This window comes from Oncorhynchus mykiss, chromosome 10, assembly GCF_057628025.1.
Source record: "Oncorhynchus mykiss isolate SJ-2025 chromosome 10, ASM5762802v1, whole genome shotgun sequence".
Lineage (NCBI taxonomy): Eukaryota > Metazoa > Chordata > Actinopteri > Salmoniformes > Salmonidae > Oncorhynchus > Oncorhynchus mykiss.
This window is the reverse complement of record NC_143031.1, coordinates 26,274,558-26,292,670: the sequence shown is the minus strand read 5'-3', so window position 1 is coordinate 26,292,670 and position 18,113 is coordinate 26,274,558. Positions and strand designations below refer to the sequence as shown.

The 18,113-nt window shown below is 43.6% G+C and overlaps 1 protein-coding gene across 2 annotated transcripts; it reads right to left on the bottom strand.

The window, feature by feature from the left end:
• Nucleotides 1-453: 453 nt before the first annotated feature.
• On the bottom strand, nucleotides 454-11,313 carry LOC110533548 (nuclear envelope pore membrane protein POM 121). Of its 2 annotated transcripts, none has more exons than XM_090186220.1 (13): nucleotides 11,251-11,313; nucleotides 8,917-9,132; nucleotides 8,563-8,730; nucleotides 8,349-8,429; nucleotides 7,980-8,151; nucleotides 7,641-7,732; nucleotides 7,456-7,535; nucleotides 7,198-7,310; nucleotides 7,004-7,103; nucleotides 6,643-6,918; nucleotides 5,092-6,531; nucleotides 4,804-4,911; nucleotides 454-4,373 (listed from the first exon to the last, which is right to left on the bottom strand). In XM_090186220.1, exons 2-13 carry the CDS (start codon nucleotides 9,117-9,119, stop codon nucleotides 4,273-4,275), a joined length of 2,934 nt encoding a protein of 977 aa, XP_090042346.1. In that variant the 5' UTR covers nucleotides 9,120-9,132; nucleotides 11,251-11,313; the 3' UTR covers nucleotides 454-4,272. The 2 variants fall into 2 exon arrangements, with proteins under 2 accessions (XP_090042346.1, XP_036845851.2); XM_036989956.2 differs by lacking the exon at nucleotides 11,251-11,313 and adding an exon at nucleotides 9,866-10,848.
• Nucleotides 11,314-18,113: the final 6,800 nt, after the last annotated feature.

The following is an 18,113-nucleotide window of genomic DNA, read 5'->3' as shown; positions in this document are numbered from 1 at the left end:
GTGAAAAGATTCACTATACCCTACATTCACACCTGCAACCCTGTACATGTGACTAAACCCCCAAAGGTTGATGTCCACACCCCCACATCAATCTAATTAAAAAAACGGTTCTCACAAAATTGTCTGTAGCGTTGGAACGGTTTGGCATACAAACTACTATGAAAAGGTGAGACTCATGAACATGTTTTTCTTTAGGACTCCCACAGGCCTCATCTGTGGGTCCCCTCTATACTATTTGGGAAAATTAATTGAAGTATAAATGGACTGTATAGTACCAAAAATAAGGACTGTAATACATGTGACTTGTTTTTTCCCCCCTGATCTTAGATCGCTCAGATAAAGGACTTCAGAACGAAACTTTTTTTTGGGGGGGGGGGGGGGGGGTCTATGCTCCATGTAGTGAATCTTATTCAATGCATTTGTATGGGCTTATAGCAGTAAGGCCAAAAATAATTGCTTCAATCATTTTATTTACAGGTCTTAGACTTATGGGTTAAACACAGAATCTTCAAAAGGACCACCTGGAATTTCAGTCTGTTTGGGTGGGATGGAATTTTGGCCTGCCCTGAAATGATATTGAGATAAAAAGGTCCAAGGCAGCCGTTAAGACATCTAACGCTCTAAAAACACTGTCATATTATCAAAAGTCTACATTTCAGATAAGTCATTTGGTGCCTCCTCGAAAACAAAAATAAAACACATAGAATAGCCTGAGCCCTTGGTTAAATCCATACGGTTAAGTATGGCCACAATAAGTCAAATTAAAACACCTATACTTATTTACACAGCTCTGCACAAGGCTGAATGACGATGTACAATTTACAAATGACTTAAGTGTATGGGGATTTGGTGATCTACTGAAGGACATCAATGTTGTACTAAAATGGGTAAAGCACAAAAAGTCAAATTATGAACAGAAAAAAAATTACAAATCATAGTACAAAATATTATACTACATTCAATGTTTGTGCTTTTCAATTGTGCATACCGGAAATCTTAACAATAACACAAGACAGCCTCCCGGGTGGCGCAGTGGTTAAGGGCGCTGTACTGCAGCGCCAGCACGCTAACCAAGGTTGCCAGGTGTACGGTGTTTCCTCCGACACATTGGTGCGGCTGGCGGCTTCCGGGTTGGATGTGCGCTGTGTTAAGAAGCAGTGCGGCTTGGTTGGGTTGTGTATCGGAGGACGCATGACTTTCAACCTTCGTCTCTCCCGAGCCCGTACAGGAGTTATAGCGATGAGGCAAGATAGTAGCTACTAAAAAAACAAATTAAATACCACGAAATTGGGGAGAAAAAGGGGTTAAAAAAAAACATAAGACAATAATGAAGCCCTATCTATGGGAACAAACACTTCAACAAAAGGTGGCCAGGCCATTTGTGGTTTGAGTTAACGCCATCACCACATTTCCCAACCATGTCATAAGCATATTTCAAGATAAAATAACATTTTCTCACAAGATATAAAAACAAGCCTGGTAAATGAGCAAAGCATGCATCAGTCTTTTTTCAAAAGCTGTCAGTCAAAATGACCACTGGGCAGACTGTTCATTTCTCACTTCACATCCAAATAACTGAGGTGGGGTGCTATCAATTGTTAAAGGGATTAGGTATAACACAAAACATGGGTATCATACATAAATGGCATACTGGAATAATGCTGCATATTGAAATAGATTATGCTTTTAAAAATGAACAGGGTACTTGAGTGTCCCAGCACAAAAAACATTAACGTCAGTATTTTTCTATACAGTCAGCCACACGCAAAGCCAGTCTCGCTCTCTAAAGTGACAATTCACGTGTCAGGCTTGTACTGTACACAATGATCAGACAAACAGCATTCACATACACTAGCAGACCCAGTACGCTCTTGTATATAAAAAAGTGGCACTCTTCCAAATGGAAACTTTTAGACGCTTTTATTCCACCATTGCAATACGGTTGAGGAAAGATTAACAAATTCAATAACTAGACCAATTGCGCCAGTGAGCCAAGCTTGAAGGAATTCTAAAAGGCAACCTGCTTTAATACAAAAATAAAGTTTGTGCGTTTTTTTTTTAATGTTCATTCATTGCCGCTATTTAGTCAAATCATGCCCCACACACACACACACCTCTTCCAAACACTAACTGGCTCGAACAGGAGAAGTTCTGATTAAAAATGAGTATTCAAAATCCTAGTTCTGTCTCAAGAGGGGTGGACCAATTAATAACCGATTCAACACCCGAGGTAATTTTTGTAACCTACATCGTTAGTAAAATGTTTTGCGCACAACAAAGAGGTTAAGTTTGACATGAAAGAAGACAATTCCCCTCCAGTTCCTTTAGTCCTGAGTTTCAATCCAGCATTAATGACAAGAACACCTCTCCTGCTGTGCACATTTGTGAATCTAGTTGTAGTCACACCCAAACACATTCATCATTAAATTGTTAAAAAGTCAACAAAACTCCTAACCTCACCCATTGAATGTGCAGATAAAACCCATGTCCGGCACTACCAATATGCCGCCATTCACCACATTACTTCCTCCAAACCAGGCTCACAGAGGCAAAAACGGTAACAAGCAAAAAAAAACACCAGAAAAGACTTGAAGGGAATCATACAAGGGAGGGGAAAGCGGGTTGACTGCTGAAGGCGCAAGTATGTCCATCTTCAATGCAGAAGAGGGGGGAGCATGTGAGCACCAAGCTCAGTTCATTTTAGAAATGCACTCAGCTTTGTCTTGGTAGTATACAAATGCAGGGGTATTGTGGTACAGTCCCCAGATGTTTCTGTCATGGCCAGTCAGAACTCTATGATAGATCTTATGGGGGCTCTGTGTGAAGGTGGGGGCTGGCTTTCAAGACATACATTGTTCTGTGCCATGTTGGTGGGAAACACTTACAACGCTGTATTTAATTGATCAAACAGGGTCTTTAATCAAGACTGTGACTAGTTGAATCTGGTGTTCCAGTGCTGGGCGAAAACCCTGCATCTCCTATGGCTCGCCAGGACCACCATACCCATCCCTCCCATAGCACACAACTGCTCTGACCACATTCAAAACGCAAAACGGTTTTGTTAACGTTCTCAAACAGTTCCCCGATCGGTCTTGAATGTCCCCACCTCCCATCTTCACTATGGCGATAGCAGGAGTAGAGAAAAGGACTTAAGCGGTGGTAGAAGAGAGAATATTTTGTAGGTCAGACCTTTGGTTTTTAGCGCAAGTCCAGGGTAGCCCATTTACACAAACACAATATCAACACACGAATGACTACTACCCTGGGACTTCACATGATCATAATGCCATCCCCAGATCAGTTAAACATAAATTATGTATATCAAAAGGATTTTATTGTTCACCTTATTCTGTCAATAAGGATCAAACAAGTAGAACAAATTCCATTGTAGGAATGCTTCCCAGTGCCTGTGACACTGTACAATAATACAAGGGCATATCTGAGCACTACACTAAGCACTCATTCAAAACACAGGTAGGCCGAATTAGTTTGCCCTTTTATGTGCCAAGATGCCACATACCAGTCTTCATTAACCGAGTGAAACAGCCTTTAGGAATCCAAATTGAAACTTTACATGTAAAATAAACACAATTCATTATCTAAAAACTGTCAACATCTCCTATACATTATGGTTGCCATGTACAACTGGATATGTCCATGCAGATCATACTGACGTCAACCATATTTTGACCGTGGGCATACTTCCAAAAAAAACAGTTCAGCCCTTGTATAGGCGTTAACACACAGTCCTGCTTAGAATTTTATACAAAAACAAAATGAGTGAGAAGCGCGTCGGATCTGAACAAATCCTGCTCTATTAGCAAACCAAAAACGGGTCATAAACAGGTCTAGTAGGGGAAACCCAAAAAGCGGGGGGGGGGGGGGGGGGGTTGTTTGAATTGGATATGCTACACTTAAAGTCAAATGGATTTCAATAGTCTTTTGTCTTTCAAGTATAATACATTGTTTCGTTCTGCCTCCTATCCCCCTTTCTGATCCTCCCTGGGAGAGTGGCTACACTGTCAGAGCAGTAGGCATCCTAGGAGGGCCGTGTGCGCCTCTGCTAGCCTTGTACCACAAAGCAGGCCAGCCCAGGCCGGCCAGGGGAACAACAGGGCGGGGGGAGGCCTGTTGGTCTGACTGGGGTTACAATGGAAAGCTGTGTTAGCCATAGCAGCAGTTCAGCTCCTCTGGAGGGTGTAATGGGCGTCATCGATAGCAGTGCTGAATGGGTAAGGGCTTCCAAGCCATGCGCTACCTGCCTTGGCTAGGCTATTTCTTCCTGGGGTGCTGCCTTCGGGCCTGTAGCCTCTGGCGTGCGCCTGACGTTTTGGAGCCAGCACCAATGGAGAACGAGGGAGTTGATGGAGAGCCTGGCCAACAACAAAAAAACATGTCAATATAAAGATGCACCTGGCGGTTGACTATAACCATTCCAGCTTCTCAGATTTAGTGTCTCCTGACCCCTCCTGTCTCAGCCTCCAGTATTTATGCTGCAGTAGTTTGTGTCGGGGGGCTAGGGTCAGTTTGTTATATCTGGAGTATCTGGTTCCTCTCTAGGTTTCTTCCTAGGTTTTGGCCTTTCTAGGGAGTTTTTCCTAGCCACCGTGCTTCTACACCTGCATTGCTTGCGGTTTGGTGTTTTAGGCTGGGTTTCTGTACATCACTTTGAGATATCAGCTGATGTACGAAGGGCAATATAAATGAATTTGATTTGATTAGGAAGAAACATACTATGCTTTTTGCTGCATGCTTCAGGCAGAACGCTAGAGAATCAGAATCAAGCTCTAGTTATTTTCTTACCGAATGCTGAGGGTGCCAAAGCACTGAATCCTTGGACTGGAGTTCCTGGGCTTCCAAAGGCGATAGGACCTGCAGCTGTGCTCTGGCCAAAAGTAGGGGTAGACGTCCCTGTACAATAAATGAACAATTAAAGACTAGAATAAAAGACATCTATTAAACTTTGGTTTTGGATTGAACTGGACTTAAAATTGGCCAATACTGTAACATTTCACTGCCACCAAAATACAACATTGACCAACATCTGATTTATTTTAAATAATAAAAATCTGTTGTGGATAATCTACTGACCGAAGGCTGGCTTGTCACTAACAGGAGCCCCGAAGTTGAAGCCTGGTGTCTGTGTTGTGAGGTTGGGTGTTCCAAACGGAGTGCCTGAAATTGCTGCGCCGAAGTTGAATCCTCCGGTGGTTGGCTGGACAGGGGTAGCGGGGGCCTGCTGTGCAGACACACCACCAAACGAGAAGGTTGGGGCAGAGGCTGGGAGTGTGCCGGCAGTCTGAGTGGCAGAGCCAAAGGCAGGGGCTGCTGGGACAGCCGCGGTGTTGCCAAATGCAAAACCTGTAGAGCTGGCTCCAAATGCCAGCTTAGTGGGCGTCCCAAATGTAGAAGCTGCCGTAGTGGCAGCTGCACCAAAAGCGAAGGGGGCAGGGGTGGCCCCAGCTGACCCAAATGTGAAAGGATTAGCTGCTGCAGAAGCAGCAGCCGGGGCCTGAGTCGCGCTAGGGAACGCTGATGCTGCTGAGGCGTCGAATGACGACTTCCCAAACGTGAACGTGGACTGGATTGCAGGTGCTGCAGCAGTAGTAGTGACTGCAGTGGCCATGCCAAAGCCACTGAAGGATGCGGTGGTAGAGTTTTGGGTGGCTGCAGCTTGGCCAAAGGTAAATCCCCCCTGGGCGGTGGCTGGGGGGGCGAGTTGAGTGGCAGCAGAGGTGGTGGTCATGGCACCAAACAAAAAGCCGTTGTTGCTAGTGGTGGCGGCTGCAGTGGAGCTGAGGGTGGGTGCAGGAGCTGTGGTGGAGCCGAACTGGAAAGTACTTCCTGTGGCAGGGGCAATGGTCGTGGCAGAGGTCATTGCAGGCGGTGCACTCCAGTTTCCAAACAGAGACTTGACAGATGGCGGGGCGGCTGGGACTGCGGAGGGGACTGGGGCAGGAGCGGTGCTGCTGGACACCCCAGTGAACAGGGAGGCAGCAGGGGCCACTGTACTGCTGTTGGTGAGCCTGCTGAGCAATGAAGCAGATGCGCTGGCTGTGGAGGGGGCTGAGGTAGCGGCTGGCTGTCCAAAAGCACTGGTGGCTGTGGCACTTCCAAATATGGGCTTAAAGGTTGGGACAGCAGGTGTGCTCTCTGTGGCTGGGGAGGCTGGGGTCGCAGGCCCGAAGATGGGCTTGAACACAGAGGCCAGGAGGGGATTATTACTGCTGGTTGTTTCTGTGGTGGCAGTGGGGGCCAATGAGGAGGAAGGGGCTGTCAGTGTGTTGGCCAGGCCAAACAAGCTAGCTCCACCCAGGCTGGGGACACTGCTGGGGGCCTTGGTGACTTGGCTCAGCACCTGGATGAAAGCAGAGGACATGGTGCTGGCAGGCTGGGAGAGGGAGGTTGGGGCAGGCTGGAAGGAGGAGGCTGGTGTGGGCTGAGGGGCAGTCAAGCTGGTCTCTGCCTGCAGAGCAGAAGTCACCAGTGGTGCAGGAGTCATCAATACTTTCCCCAAGGAGACAGCCGGAGCTGGAGGGCAGAAAAAAAGAGAAAAACATGCTTTTGAGTAACATCTTCACTCAAAGACCACCAAAAAGAAGTGTCTTCCAACTTTAAATGATTGATATGTGATTAACAGACCTGCAGTGGTGGCAGCAGCACTGGCGAGGGCGTTGTTCCTCATCATTTTAAGAGACTCCAGGAGGGGGTTGGCCGCAGGGGTGGTGGTGACAGGTGTAGCTGTGCTTGAGGGGACAGGATCCAGGTTGATCACAGAGATAGGAGCCACCACACTGGCAGATGTCGATATGGAAAGAGGGCTGGCCAGCAGGGTGGCCAGGGTGGGTGTGGGGTCGTTTGACACAGGAGGTTGAGAAGATGTGGTCACTACTGGAGCTGGCACAGATTTCTCTGGTACTAAAAAATGACCACAACATCAATATCCCATACTTTTTGTTGTTGACAAACTGTTTTATAAAAGTTGTGATCTGGGAATACGCACCACACTCTTCAAGGACTGTGTTGATCTGGCTGAGAGCAGCTTTTTTCTCCTGATCCAGGTCTTTCACAGTGATGGTGTAGCCCAGCTCAGGAGGTGGAGGCTGCAAAGACAACATCAATGTTAAGACTCCACCTGTCAGATGATTAGCTACATGTCCCATTTGAATACATGTTCTATTACGCAGAATTTCTCACTAGAGAGATTTGGTCTCCTCTACGACTGGACACCAGCGGAATCTTGCGTTTCCGTTTCCCACTACCGGCAGAGTCTGACGCCACATGGACCTCGGGGGCTAGAGTCAGTTTTTCTGTAACAGGAAATATAGTACATTGAACGTTAATGTGGTGGCTCCAGTTATTTTCAATTACTTAAACTCAAAACATAAGTCTATTTTGGGACAACACCAAAAGCCCTGAGCCTGATCTGGAAGAACATCATAAACATGCTCTAACCAGTGGTGGGTGCTGGGTCCATCAACGTCTTGTCAGACCTCGTCGAGGACACAGAGCTGGGGGAGCGAGCATCCTCTTCCCTGGCAGACAGAAAAAACAAAGTCATAAAATGCATGCAACAATGGCAGTTCTCATTTCATCACGGGACATGGTGTGAACCTAGAAATGTCTAGAAGGGTGAATACCTGGGCTTTTTAGAGGCTCTCTCTGGGGTCTGGGAGCGGGATGACCCAGGGCTGGAGAGAGGGGAGAGGCTGCGGGTGGAGGCCTTTTTCCGCTTGAAAACAAACGTGAAAGTGAGGGTTAGGTTAAAGGGCATCACACACAGCTCTCTGATTCAGAGGGGTTGGGTTGAATGTGGAAGACACATTTCAGTTCAATGCATTCAGTTGAGCAACTGACTCAGTTTTCTGACAATACTGCTCTGTGTAGGTCAGCTCTGTCAACTGAACTCCTGGCTGTCGATCCCAACAAGAGGAATACCCAATCAGAGGACTACTGTCCATCCAAATTATAAAAAGTACCTGAGCAAAGCCTTGTGAGGAGCTGAGAGAGCTGCGGATGGAGTTGCGGACCGAGCCCAGGGTGCCGCTGGGGGTCAGGCCACAGCTCACAGAACTGATGGAGGAGGTGCGCGACTTCTTCATCGTTGACTCCTCCATCATAGCGTTCAGTCCTCGCTTCAGCGTACCAGGCCTATAGGAGTTGGGAGTGGAAACAGGATTTCAGGAGAGATTGGAAGAGGAGATACAGTATTTGAATAATTCATTATTTAGATATAACTAAACATATCTATATAACACACTGAATGAAAGCAAAGTCGCATTCAAATGTAATATCAGAACTTGAATTACAGAGGAAAAACTTTTTGTACTGGCATTGCTCACACTCACTTGGGCACCGGCTGTGTAGGAGCCCCATTGGGCAGCAGTGGCTCAAATGCAGAGTGAGCACTCCCACTGCTGTCATGACGCCTAAGTGAACAAAAAGCAGGTGTACGTTGTAAACAGTCTTCAAGAGCCACACAATACCAAGAGACACTGAAGTGTGAGAAGAACAGTATGTTGTATACAAAGAAAGGGATTGCATCCTGTGGTAGTCACATACCTCCTTTTGCTCCTTTGCCCTGCAGTGAAGCTCCTGTCATCTTCATTGTCCACCTCTCTCTTGCGGCTCTCTTTGAGCACGCTCAGAACAGTCTCCTTGGAGCAAGGGTCTGCAGGGGCCCCCAGGCCTGGAGAACCAAGGATTCCCGGGGAGTTCAAATGATCAAAGCTGCAGACAACATCAATTGCAGAAATGTCAGAAGGGCCACCCAACTACTAAGGATGTTTTCAAACTGCATATGGACACTCAAATAATGTGCCACAGAATGATCACAGAAGTACAAGTTGCTTGCATTATCACCAACAGATCTACAAAAATGTTGAGATGCAGCAAGACAGGGCCAATATGACTTACAAAGGGGATTGAGAGGTGTTGCGATCTGGCCTAGCAATCTTCACTGTGACTGGACTGTGGACTGCTGGGGAGTTTCGAGGGGTGAGAATGTTCTTCTTTCTGAAGCCGTCCCACTGGGCAGGGGGCAGGATGCCCACAGAGGATGTGCCGGTCTGCTGGAGGGGGTAGTGGCGCTGGGGAGTTATGGTGAACCTGCCCATCATGCCAAGGGGCTCCCTGTACACAATGTGACCATAGGATTAGGTCATTGCAGGAAACTGACTGAGGTAGATCATTTATAAACTGATTTTATATCCACAAACAGGAATTTAAACATAATAGGGGACATTTTATCTGTCAAGAGCTGACCAAGCATTTGTTTAAATAGCTACTTTGATAGCTTTCAATGTTTTGAAAATGATAGTAAAAACTATTGTAAATTCAGTGATCTTTACAGTGGAAAAGATTTTTACTGTAAAACTTCCTAAAACGCATGTTCAAAACATTGTTATCGCTTGTCTCGTGCCATACTGTCATCGAAAGAACGAACGACTATATATCTAGAGCACGAACTGAGGTGGGAATGAACATTTCCTTGTAGAGAATGGAGCCGATAGCAACTCCCACATTTTCAAATATTGGAGGGAATGCTAGTATGTGTTGCGGCGAAGCAGCACGTCTTCTCAATACATTTAAAAACAAGCAACTGTTTTCCTATTTAATGATGACTAACTAGGACACGAACCGTAGCAACATTGGAATCGTTTAAAATCGTGTGACAACTGCACCATGTGTGCAACATGATCCGTAGGCGCAATTTTATTTAACTACGGTTAACATATTGGCTACTGACAGTTGCAAACCAGCTAGCTACGTTAGCTGACAATGCTAGGCTAACTACCTAGTCATTGTTAGCTTGCCTAATAACTAATGCTACAGTTAGCTAGTTAAACATTATTTCAGTACTCACCTCCCAAATGACAGTCTTTTGTTCGGAGTATAAACAGCGTGATTGGGTCGCGCCAATATTTCGCGCAGTTGTTCTCGTGCGTTTGGGTTAACACGCAAATTCGCACCGGCTCGCGGCCTCCCAACAACTGAGGGAGGACTTTCTGCCTTCCCAATGTAACTTCCCATTAGTATATCTCGAGGACTGAACAGAAATGAGTCGCTTTGTCCCGCGACTTTCCGATAAATAGCGCTCTCGGAACGTCTTTGGTCGGTAAATACTAGCGGTTCCCTAACATCACCCTTGACCGTGCGACTTCTGACTCTCCCCGCTGTGGGTAATCCGTTCGCAATCTCTGGCAACCAGCGTCGCAGCACGGGTGGAATAGTCAGACCATGGCGTGGATGAGGGCCTAACCTAGCGTTGAGTGATTCTCCGCTGTGATAAATACAGGCAACGCAACAAACTCCAAGAATGAAAGCTATATAAAAAAAGGTTGGAATATAATACACAACTAGACAGAATATTACGATAGAACAAAACACGAGAGAGCTAAACGCTATGAACCGCTTCTCTCTTGGAGACATGGCGGCACCGCGCCGCCGGAGGACTTTGATATCCCATAATGCCGCGCGTCAACATTTCCCATAATTTATTCGCAAACCCCAATCAGCGCATATTCTGTGCAAAAATAATGTTTTACTGTTTACATTACTTTATTGCAAAAATAAATAAACGAATCCTAAAATAATCATACGAGTTAAATTGCTCTAACTTGGGTTTTTCACCGGCCGGGATTTAAAAATCATGATTACTTAGCCAATCATACAGATGATTACTGAATAAACTCAGAGAGGAAGAGAGAGGCTGAACTCGGCGGAAAATCTGTCTCCCTCCAGCAAGTGACGTTGTTTCTCCCACCAAGCAAGGAGTTTTTGGAGGCTAATGAGAGAGTGTGGGGAAAAAAATGAATGGCCTATGGAGTACCACAGTATGAGTCATAATACCCACAAAACCTAGCGGTCAAACAATGAAATGGTTCCAATCGTTTTTCCACCATTCATTTTTCCCATAGTAAAAACAACAACACTTCAAATAAGGACTGTGTTTCTTGTACGCTTACCCTGGCGTGACGTTTTGATAACCATGTAAATCTCTCTACGACAAGATGACTTCTCTCTACGACAAGATGACTTAGCAATATATTGGACTGTATTTACCCCTAAAACAGAAATTCTAAATAGCTGCTAATGTGGCTATCATAAAGAACGACAAATCCAATGATGATCTTCGAGACGAGACTCCTAATAATGTTAACTAAATGTAGTAATGAATAAATTGGCTACATTTATTTAAATTGACAATTCTGTGAACTGTCCTGTGCAACTTTTAAATTAACAAAATACCTGTTAGCAAAGGTCAGTTAGAGATGACATTCAAGAGCTTGCAGAGATGTGTAGTCTTGCATGTTGTCTACTTTGACGCTAATTAGCATTTTCGAATCTGAGTAAATAGAGCTGAATATATTGATAAAAGTCACCTTGTCCGAGGGAGATTTACATGGTTATCAAAACATCATGCCAGGGTAAACCTACACAAAACACAGCCCTTATTTTGTATTTCTAAAATTTCCTATGGGGAAAAATAAATGGTGGGAAAATTAGGCTAGTTAACATAGCATCTCTCTTCATTGACTACAGGCAGTTGACGTCAACAACCCTCATCGAATATTCAAAAAAGGATTACAATAATGAGATGTAAACACCAATCAAAAGAAAGGATAGGTTGGAGCTAGACAGCCCGCCATGCTGCTTTGTGAACAATGACACCTGTACAGTCGTGGTCAAAAGTTTTGAGAATGACACAAATATTAATTTTCACAAAGTTTGCTGCTTCAGTGTCTTTAGGTATTTTTGTCAGATGTTACTATGGAATACTGAAGTATAATTACGAGCATTTCATAAGTGTCCGGCTTTTATTGACAATTAAATGTAGTTGATGCAAAGAGTCAATATTTGCAGTGTTGACCCTTATTTTTCAAGACCTCTGCAATCCGCCCTGGCATGCTGTCAATTAACTTCTGGGCCACTGATGTTAGCCCATTCGTGCATAATCAATGCTTGGAATTTGTCAGAATTTGTAGGTTTTTGTTTGTCTACCTGCATCTTGAGGATTGACCACAAGTTCTCAATGGGATTAAGGTCTGGGGAGTTTCCTGGCCATGGACCCAAAATATTAATGTTTTGTTCCCCGAGCCACTTAGTTATCACTTTTGCCTTATGGCAAGGTGCTCCGTCATGCTGGAAAAGGCATTGTTCGTCACCAAACTTCCTGGATGGTTGGGAGAAGTAGCTCTCGGAGGATGTGTTGGTACCATTCTTTATTCATGGCTGTGTTCTTAGGCAAAATTGTGAGTGAGCCCACTCCCTTGGCTGAGAAGCAACCCCACACATGAATGGTCTCAGGATGCTTTACTGTTGGCTTGACACAGGACTGATGCTAGCGCTCAACTTGTCTTGTCTGGACAAGCTTTTTTGCTGCCCTTCTTGACACCAGGCCATCCTCCAAAAGGCTTCACCTCACTGTGCATGCAGATGCACTCACACCTGCCTGCTGCCATTCCTGAACAAGCTCTGTACTGGTGATCGCGCAACTGAATCAACTTTAGGAGACGGTCCTGGCGCTTGCTGGACTTTCTTGGGCGCCCTGAAGCCTTCTTTACAAGAATTGAACTGCTCTCCTTGAAGTTCTTGATTTAAGTGCAATCTTACTGGCAGCAATATCCTTGCCTGTGAAGCCCTTTTTGTGCAAAGCAATGATGACGGCACGTGTTTCCTTGCAGGTAACCATGGTTGACAGAGGAAGTACAATGATTCCAAGCACCACCCTCCTTTAGAAGCTTCCAGTCTGTTATTCGAACTCAATCAGCATGACAGTCATCTCCAGCCTTGTCCTCGTCAACACTCACACCTGTGTTAACGAGAGAATCACTGTCATGATGTCAGCTGGTCCCTTTTGTGGCAGGGCTGAAATGCAGTGGAAATGTTTTTGTGGGATTCAGTTCATTTGCATGGCAAAAAGGGACTTTGCAATTAATTGCAATTCAGCTGATCACTCTTCATAACATTCTGAAGTATATGCAAATTGCCATCATACAAACTGAGGCAGCAGACTTTGAAAATTAATATTTGTGTCATTCTCAAAACTTTTGGCCACGACTGTAGGTTATCAAAGATTATGGATAGACTGACAAGATACGTGTCTCTCCTCGCTAACAATGGGAAACTGCCAAAATAAAGGAATCACCAGCATAAAACGTCTTGTTAGGGCGTTGGGCCACCATGAGCCAGAACAGCTTTATTGCACCTTGGCATACATTCTACAAGTGTCTGGAACTTTATTAGTGGGATGTGACACCATTCTTCCATGATATATTCCTTAATTTGGTGTTTTGTTGATGGAAAACTCTTGTCTCAAGCACCACTCCAGAATCTCCCATAAGTGTTAAATTGGGTTGAGATCTAGTGACTGAGAGAGCCATGGCATACGGTTTGCATCGTTTTCATGCTCATCAAACCATTCAGTGACTACTTGTGCCCTGTGGATGGGGGTATTGTCATTCTATGGGGGCACGGTCATGGTTGGCAAAATAATGGCCTGCCCAGCATTTTTATACATGACCCTAAGCAGCTGTCAGAGCAGCTCACAGATCACTGCACCTGTACATAGCCCATCTGTAAATAGCCCATCCAACTACCTCATCACCATATTGTTATTTATTTTACTCCTTTGCACCCCAGTACTACTTGCACACTCATCTTCTGCACATCTATCATCCCAGTGTTTAATTTGTCATGATGTAGTAATTTTGCCACTATTGCCTATTTATTGCCTCACCCCCCTTATCCTACCTCATTTGCACACACTGTATATAAACTTTTTCTATTGTATTATTGACTCTATGTTTGTTTATTCCATGTGTAACTGTGTTGTTGTTTGTGTCGCACTGCTTTGTTTTATCTTGGCCAGGTCACAGTTGTAAATTATAACTTGTTCTCAACTAGCCTACCTGGTTAAATAAAGGTGAAATAAAAATAAATAAATACAGATTAAATTAATCTGAACTTCACAGGGTGGTGAAAGCGCATAGTGATGAGGCTGATGCTCCTTTCAATAAATATTCAGGGTCTTATTCTGGTGACATGATGATCAATGTTTGGGTGCCATTTGACAAATAAAAATGATCTTGCACTTTTGTCCATAATAATTTCATAATGTACTGTAGTAGAACTGTATCTGCAAGCTGTTGGCTAGAGCGCATGTGCCAATACCAGAGTGGGCACATTTGCTATACCTACGCAACATTTTTAGTGACAAGAGTTGAAAATGTGATGGAAACCCATTTAACATGTATTTTTTATGGGATGGGATGGGAATTTGCATGGGAATTTAACCTCAATCTATTTTTATGTGCACTACATATTAAAGCACATACTTTTATCTGCAACAAGTCAATTTGAGGGAAACAACTCTGATGGGAAATTGCCAGCATTTGGCCCCAAAAAAATAAATGAAAGCTGATTAAATAAAATTGTACTAGGCCAAATTGTCCAGGAGAGACTGTCTATCATAGCCTACTCCCCGAATTCGCTCTTCAGAACCTTGCGCTTTCTGCTAAGAAAAGAGGGACAGATGAGCCTTGATCAAGGCTACTGCAAAGATGGAGGCCTTTTTCATTGAAGTAAAACAAAAGTTAGAGAAAAAAGAGTAGGCCTATAGTAAAAAGCCTACAATGGGAATTTATACTGAAAACATATAAACGCAACATGTAAAGTGTAGGTCCCATCTTTTCATTAAATAAAATGTTCCAGACATTTTACATTCTCACAAAAAGCTTATTTCTTTCAAATTTTGGGCACAAATTTGATTATGTCCCTGTTAGTGAGCATTTCTCCTTTGCCAAGATAATCCATCCACCTGACAAGTGTGGAATATCAAGAAGCTGATTAAACAACATGATCATTAAAAAAGGTGCATCTTGTGCTGGGGACAAAAGTCCTCTTGAAAATGTGCAGTTTTGTCACATAGTACAATGCCACAGATATCTCAAGTTGAGGGAGCGTGCAATTGGCATGCTGTCTGTCTGCAGGAATGTCCACCAGAGCTGTTGCCAAATAATTTAATGTTATTTTCTCTACTATAAGCCACCTCCAACGTTGTTTTAGATTATTTGGCAGTACATCCAACCGGCCTCACAACCGCAAGACCATGTGTAACGACGCCAGCCCAGGACCTCCACATCCGGCTTCTTCACCTGCGGGATCGTCTGAGACCAGCCACCTGGACAGCTGATGAAACTATGGGTTTCCACAACCAAATAATTTCTGCACAAACTCAGAAACGGTCTCAGGGAAGGACATCTGGGGTCTCACCAGGGTCTTGAACTGTAAACCAGGGTCTTGAACTATTTCTGTAGTTTGCTGGGTATGGTAAGCACTAGTTTGTTCAAAACATTTGTGAAGGTCTAAACCAGTTTGCAAGTGTTTTTTTTCCATTCCTTTGAGCCATTTTCCTTGGCCAAATTAAGTTCCAACTGTAATGCTGTTTGTTTGGGGTAATATAATAGCCTGCTCATATTTCCCCTATAAACAATGGCTTGCCTTACTTTTTATATTACCCTAATAAAGTTTAGAAACTTTTGTGAAGGTGTGGGTAGCTAATAAACTTTAGCTACTGCAAGCCTATGATATGAAGGCAGTGTGCACCAGAGCTCCAACTGACTCTGACAGTTGAATTTGAGGTGAGGAAGGATATTTCAGGCCTACCAGAATTACTCCTGTAATATAACAATATAATGCTTATCTTCATAAAAAATATTCTGATAAAAAATTAACGAATTAGCCTCCTTGTGTACAGTTGGTCTGCCCACTGTTCCTCGGGCGCCGAAGACGTTGATGTTGATTAAGGCAACCCCCCGCACCTCTATGATTCAGAGGGGTTGGGTTAAATGCGGAAGACACATTTCAGTTGAAGGCATTCAGTTGTACAACTGACTAGGTATCCCCCTTTCCTTTTCCTTATATCTGTATAGCAGAAGCAGTAGCCATCTGACATTTAAAAAATGCTTGTCGGTGTGGTAGCGATAGCATATCGCTATCTCTCTGGGGCTAGGCCTTTATATAGGCTTTATTTTGTTTTTTTATATTAATTTATCATTTGCAATTTATATAGTGGATACCTAAGCCTATAGGCCTATAAATGCAATGCCCTGATGCATTTAGTGCTCAAATCTCCGACAGCTGAACCATGATGTGGACAATTATTGTTTTAGGAAAGTAGCATAAAAACAATAAAAAATAGACTATAAAGTTTTGCATATGCTACACATCAAACACAAGGAATAGTGCTTTTGTAATTTGTTCTGATCTGTTTTTAAGGACATGTAAATGTGGTTCATTTGGCCAATATCGATCGTTTATTGATGTCGCTGGCTGCGCCAAGTTGGCTCTGAAAGCATATGGATGTCCAGTAAATTCCTCATTTGTCCGGTAAATTAAAATATTCCCGGTCACGGTGTCCTTTACCAAATTTTCCTGAAGGAAACCGTGAAATGTGCATTGTTTTTATGCAGATTTTAGAATATTCGCATGGAAATCCATCGCCAATTGGATGGAAATCTATACACCCTAAAGACCTTGGCAAGTGCACTAGTTCAGTGTCAGCACGTCATGGTTCACCAGCAGCCACAAACATCTAATGAATAAACTACAGACTAGGGTTGAATATTTTCCAGCTATTTCACAAATGTTCCATCCCAAAAATAATAACTTTTCTCCCAGGTAATCCGGTATTTCCTGCCCAAAACCGGAAGTGTCATTCTAAAGCATAAAAAGCATATTAATAGCCTATGTCTGGATTTTATTAGCTTTGATTGGCATGAAAATTCAAGTCTGATGCTATCTGAGCCTGATGAGCCATACAGTACATTAAGTCAATTTAATGAGCCCTACATTAAATAAATGTTATGAGCCCAAGCCCAAAAAAGCTGATTTGATTGAGATCCAATATACTATGATATAGGCTACCACACATTACGCACATTACGCATGACAGAAAAACATAAAAGCCTATAGATGTAACTATGTAAAAAAATAAGCTGACCCCGAAGGAGATGTGTAAATTGGACACTCATTCAAACCTTATATTACCATAGCATATGCTGCAACAAATGTAGGGACCACATTGGAATTAATTCCACGACTTTATTGTGCAATCCTGATCACTTTTTAAATGATTTGTGTCTGTATATATGTATTTTTTGGGGACAAATAAAATCAATCAATCTAAACTGTGCTGCGGGCAATTTGAATGTTACAAAACACCAACAACTTTAATGACATTCAGAGATTGTCAAATCAAGCCTTTGATACTGGATAAGCAAGATTTCTCAAGATTGGCATACTGTAGTCTCTTTTTCTGGTGTTGAAATCACAAACCATGATATTGAAGTGCCCAACTTCAGTATGTTTTGTTTTTTGGTTGTGTGGTGCACAGAAATCTGTTGGTGGATAATTCGTTGCACATATTTCATATAATTTTAAATATAGCATTAAAATGTTGAAAATCTGATTTCCCCTTAGCTGATCATTGTCTGCAACCGGCTCTGATCCTGAAGTAATGAAACAAGCAGGGAGAGTAAGCTCCTCTATGTTGGTCGTTGAACTCTCAACCTTCTGGCCCATAGCCCTGCGTGGTATTTACCTTTACCTAATTCTCTCTTTCTCTCTTTCTTTCTCTCTCTTGGAGGACCTGAGCCCTAGGACCATGCCTCAGGACTACCCGACATGATGACTCCTTGCTGTCCCCAGTCCACCTGGCCATGCTGCTGCTCCAGTTTCAACTGTTCTGCCTGTGATTATTATTATTTGACCATGCTGGTCATTTATGAACATTTGAACATCTTGGCCATGTTCTGTTATAATCTCCACCCGGCACAGCCAGAAGAGGACTGGCCACCCCTCATAGCCTGGTTTCCTTCACTAGGTTTCTTCCTAGGTTTTGGCCTTTCTAGGGAGTTTTTCCTAGCCACCGTGCTTCTACACCTGCATTTCTTGCTGTTTGGGGTTTTAGGCTGAGTTTCTGTACAGCACTTTGAGATATCAGCTGATGTACGAAGGGCTATATAAATACATTTGATTTGATTTGATCTAACTAAAGCTAACCTCAGTTCTGAGAGAAGAGAAATATTGCCATGATAATTTATTTATCC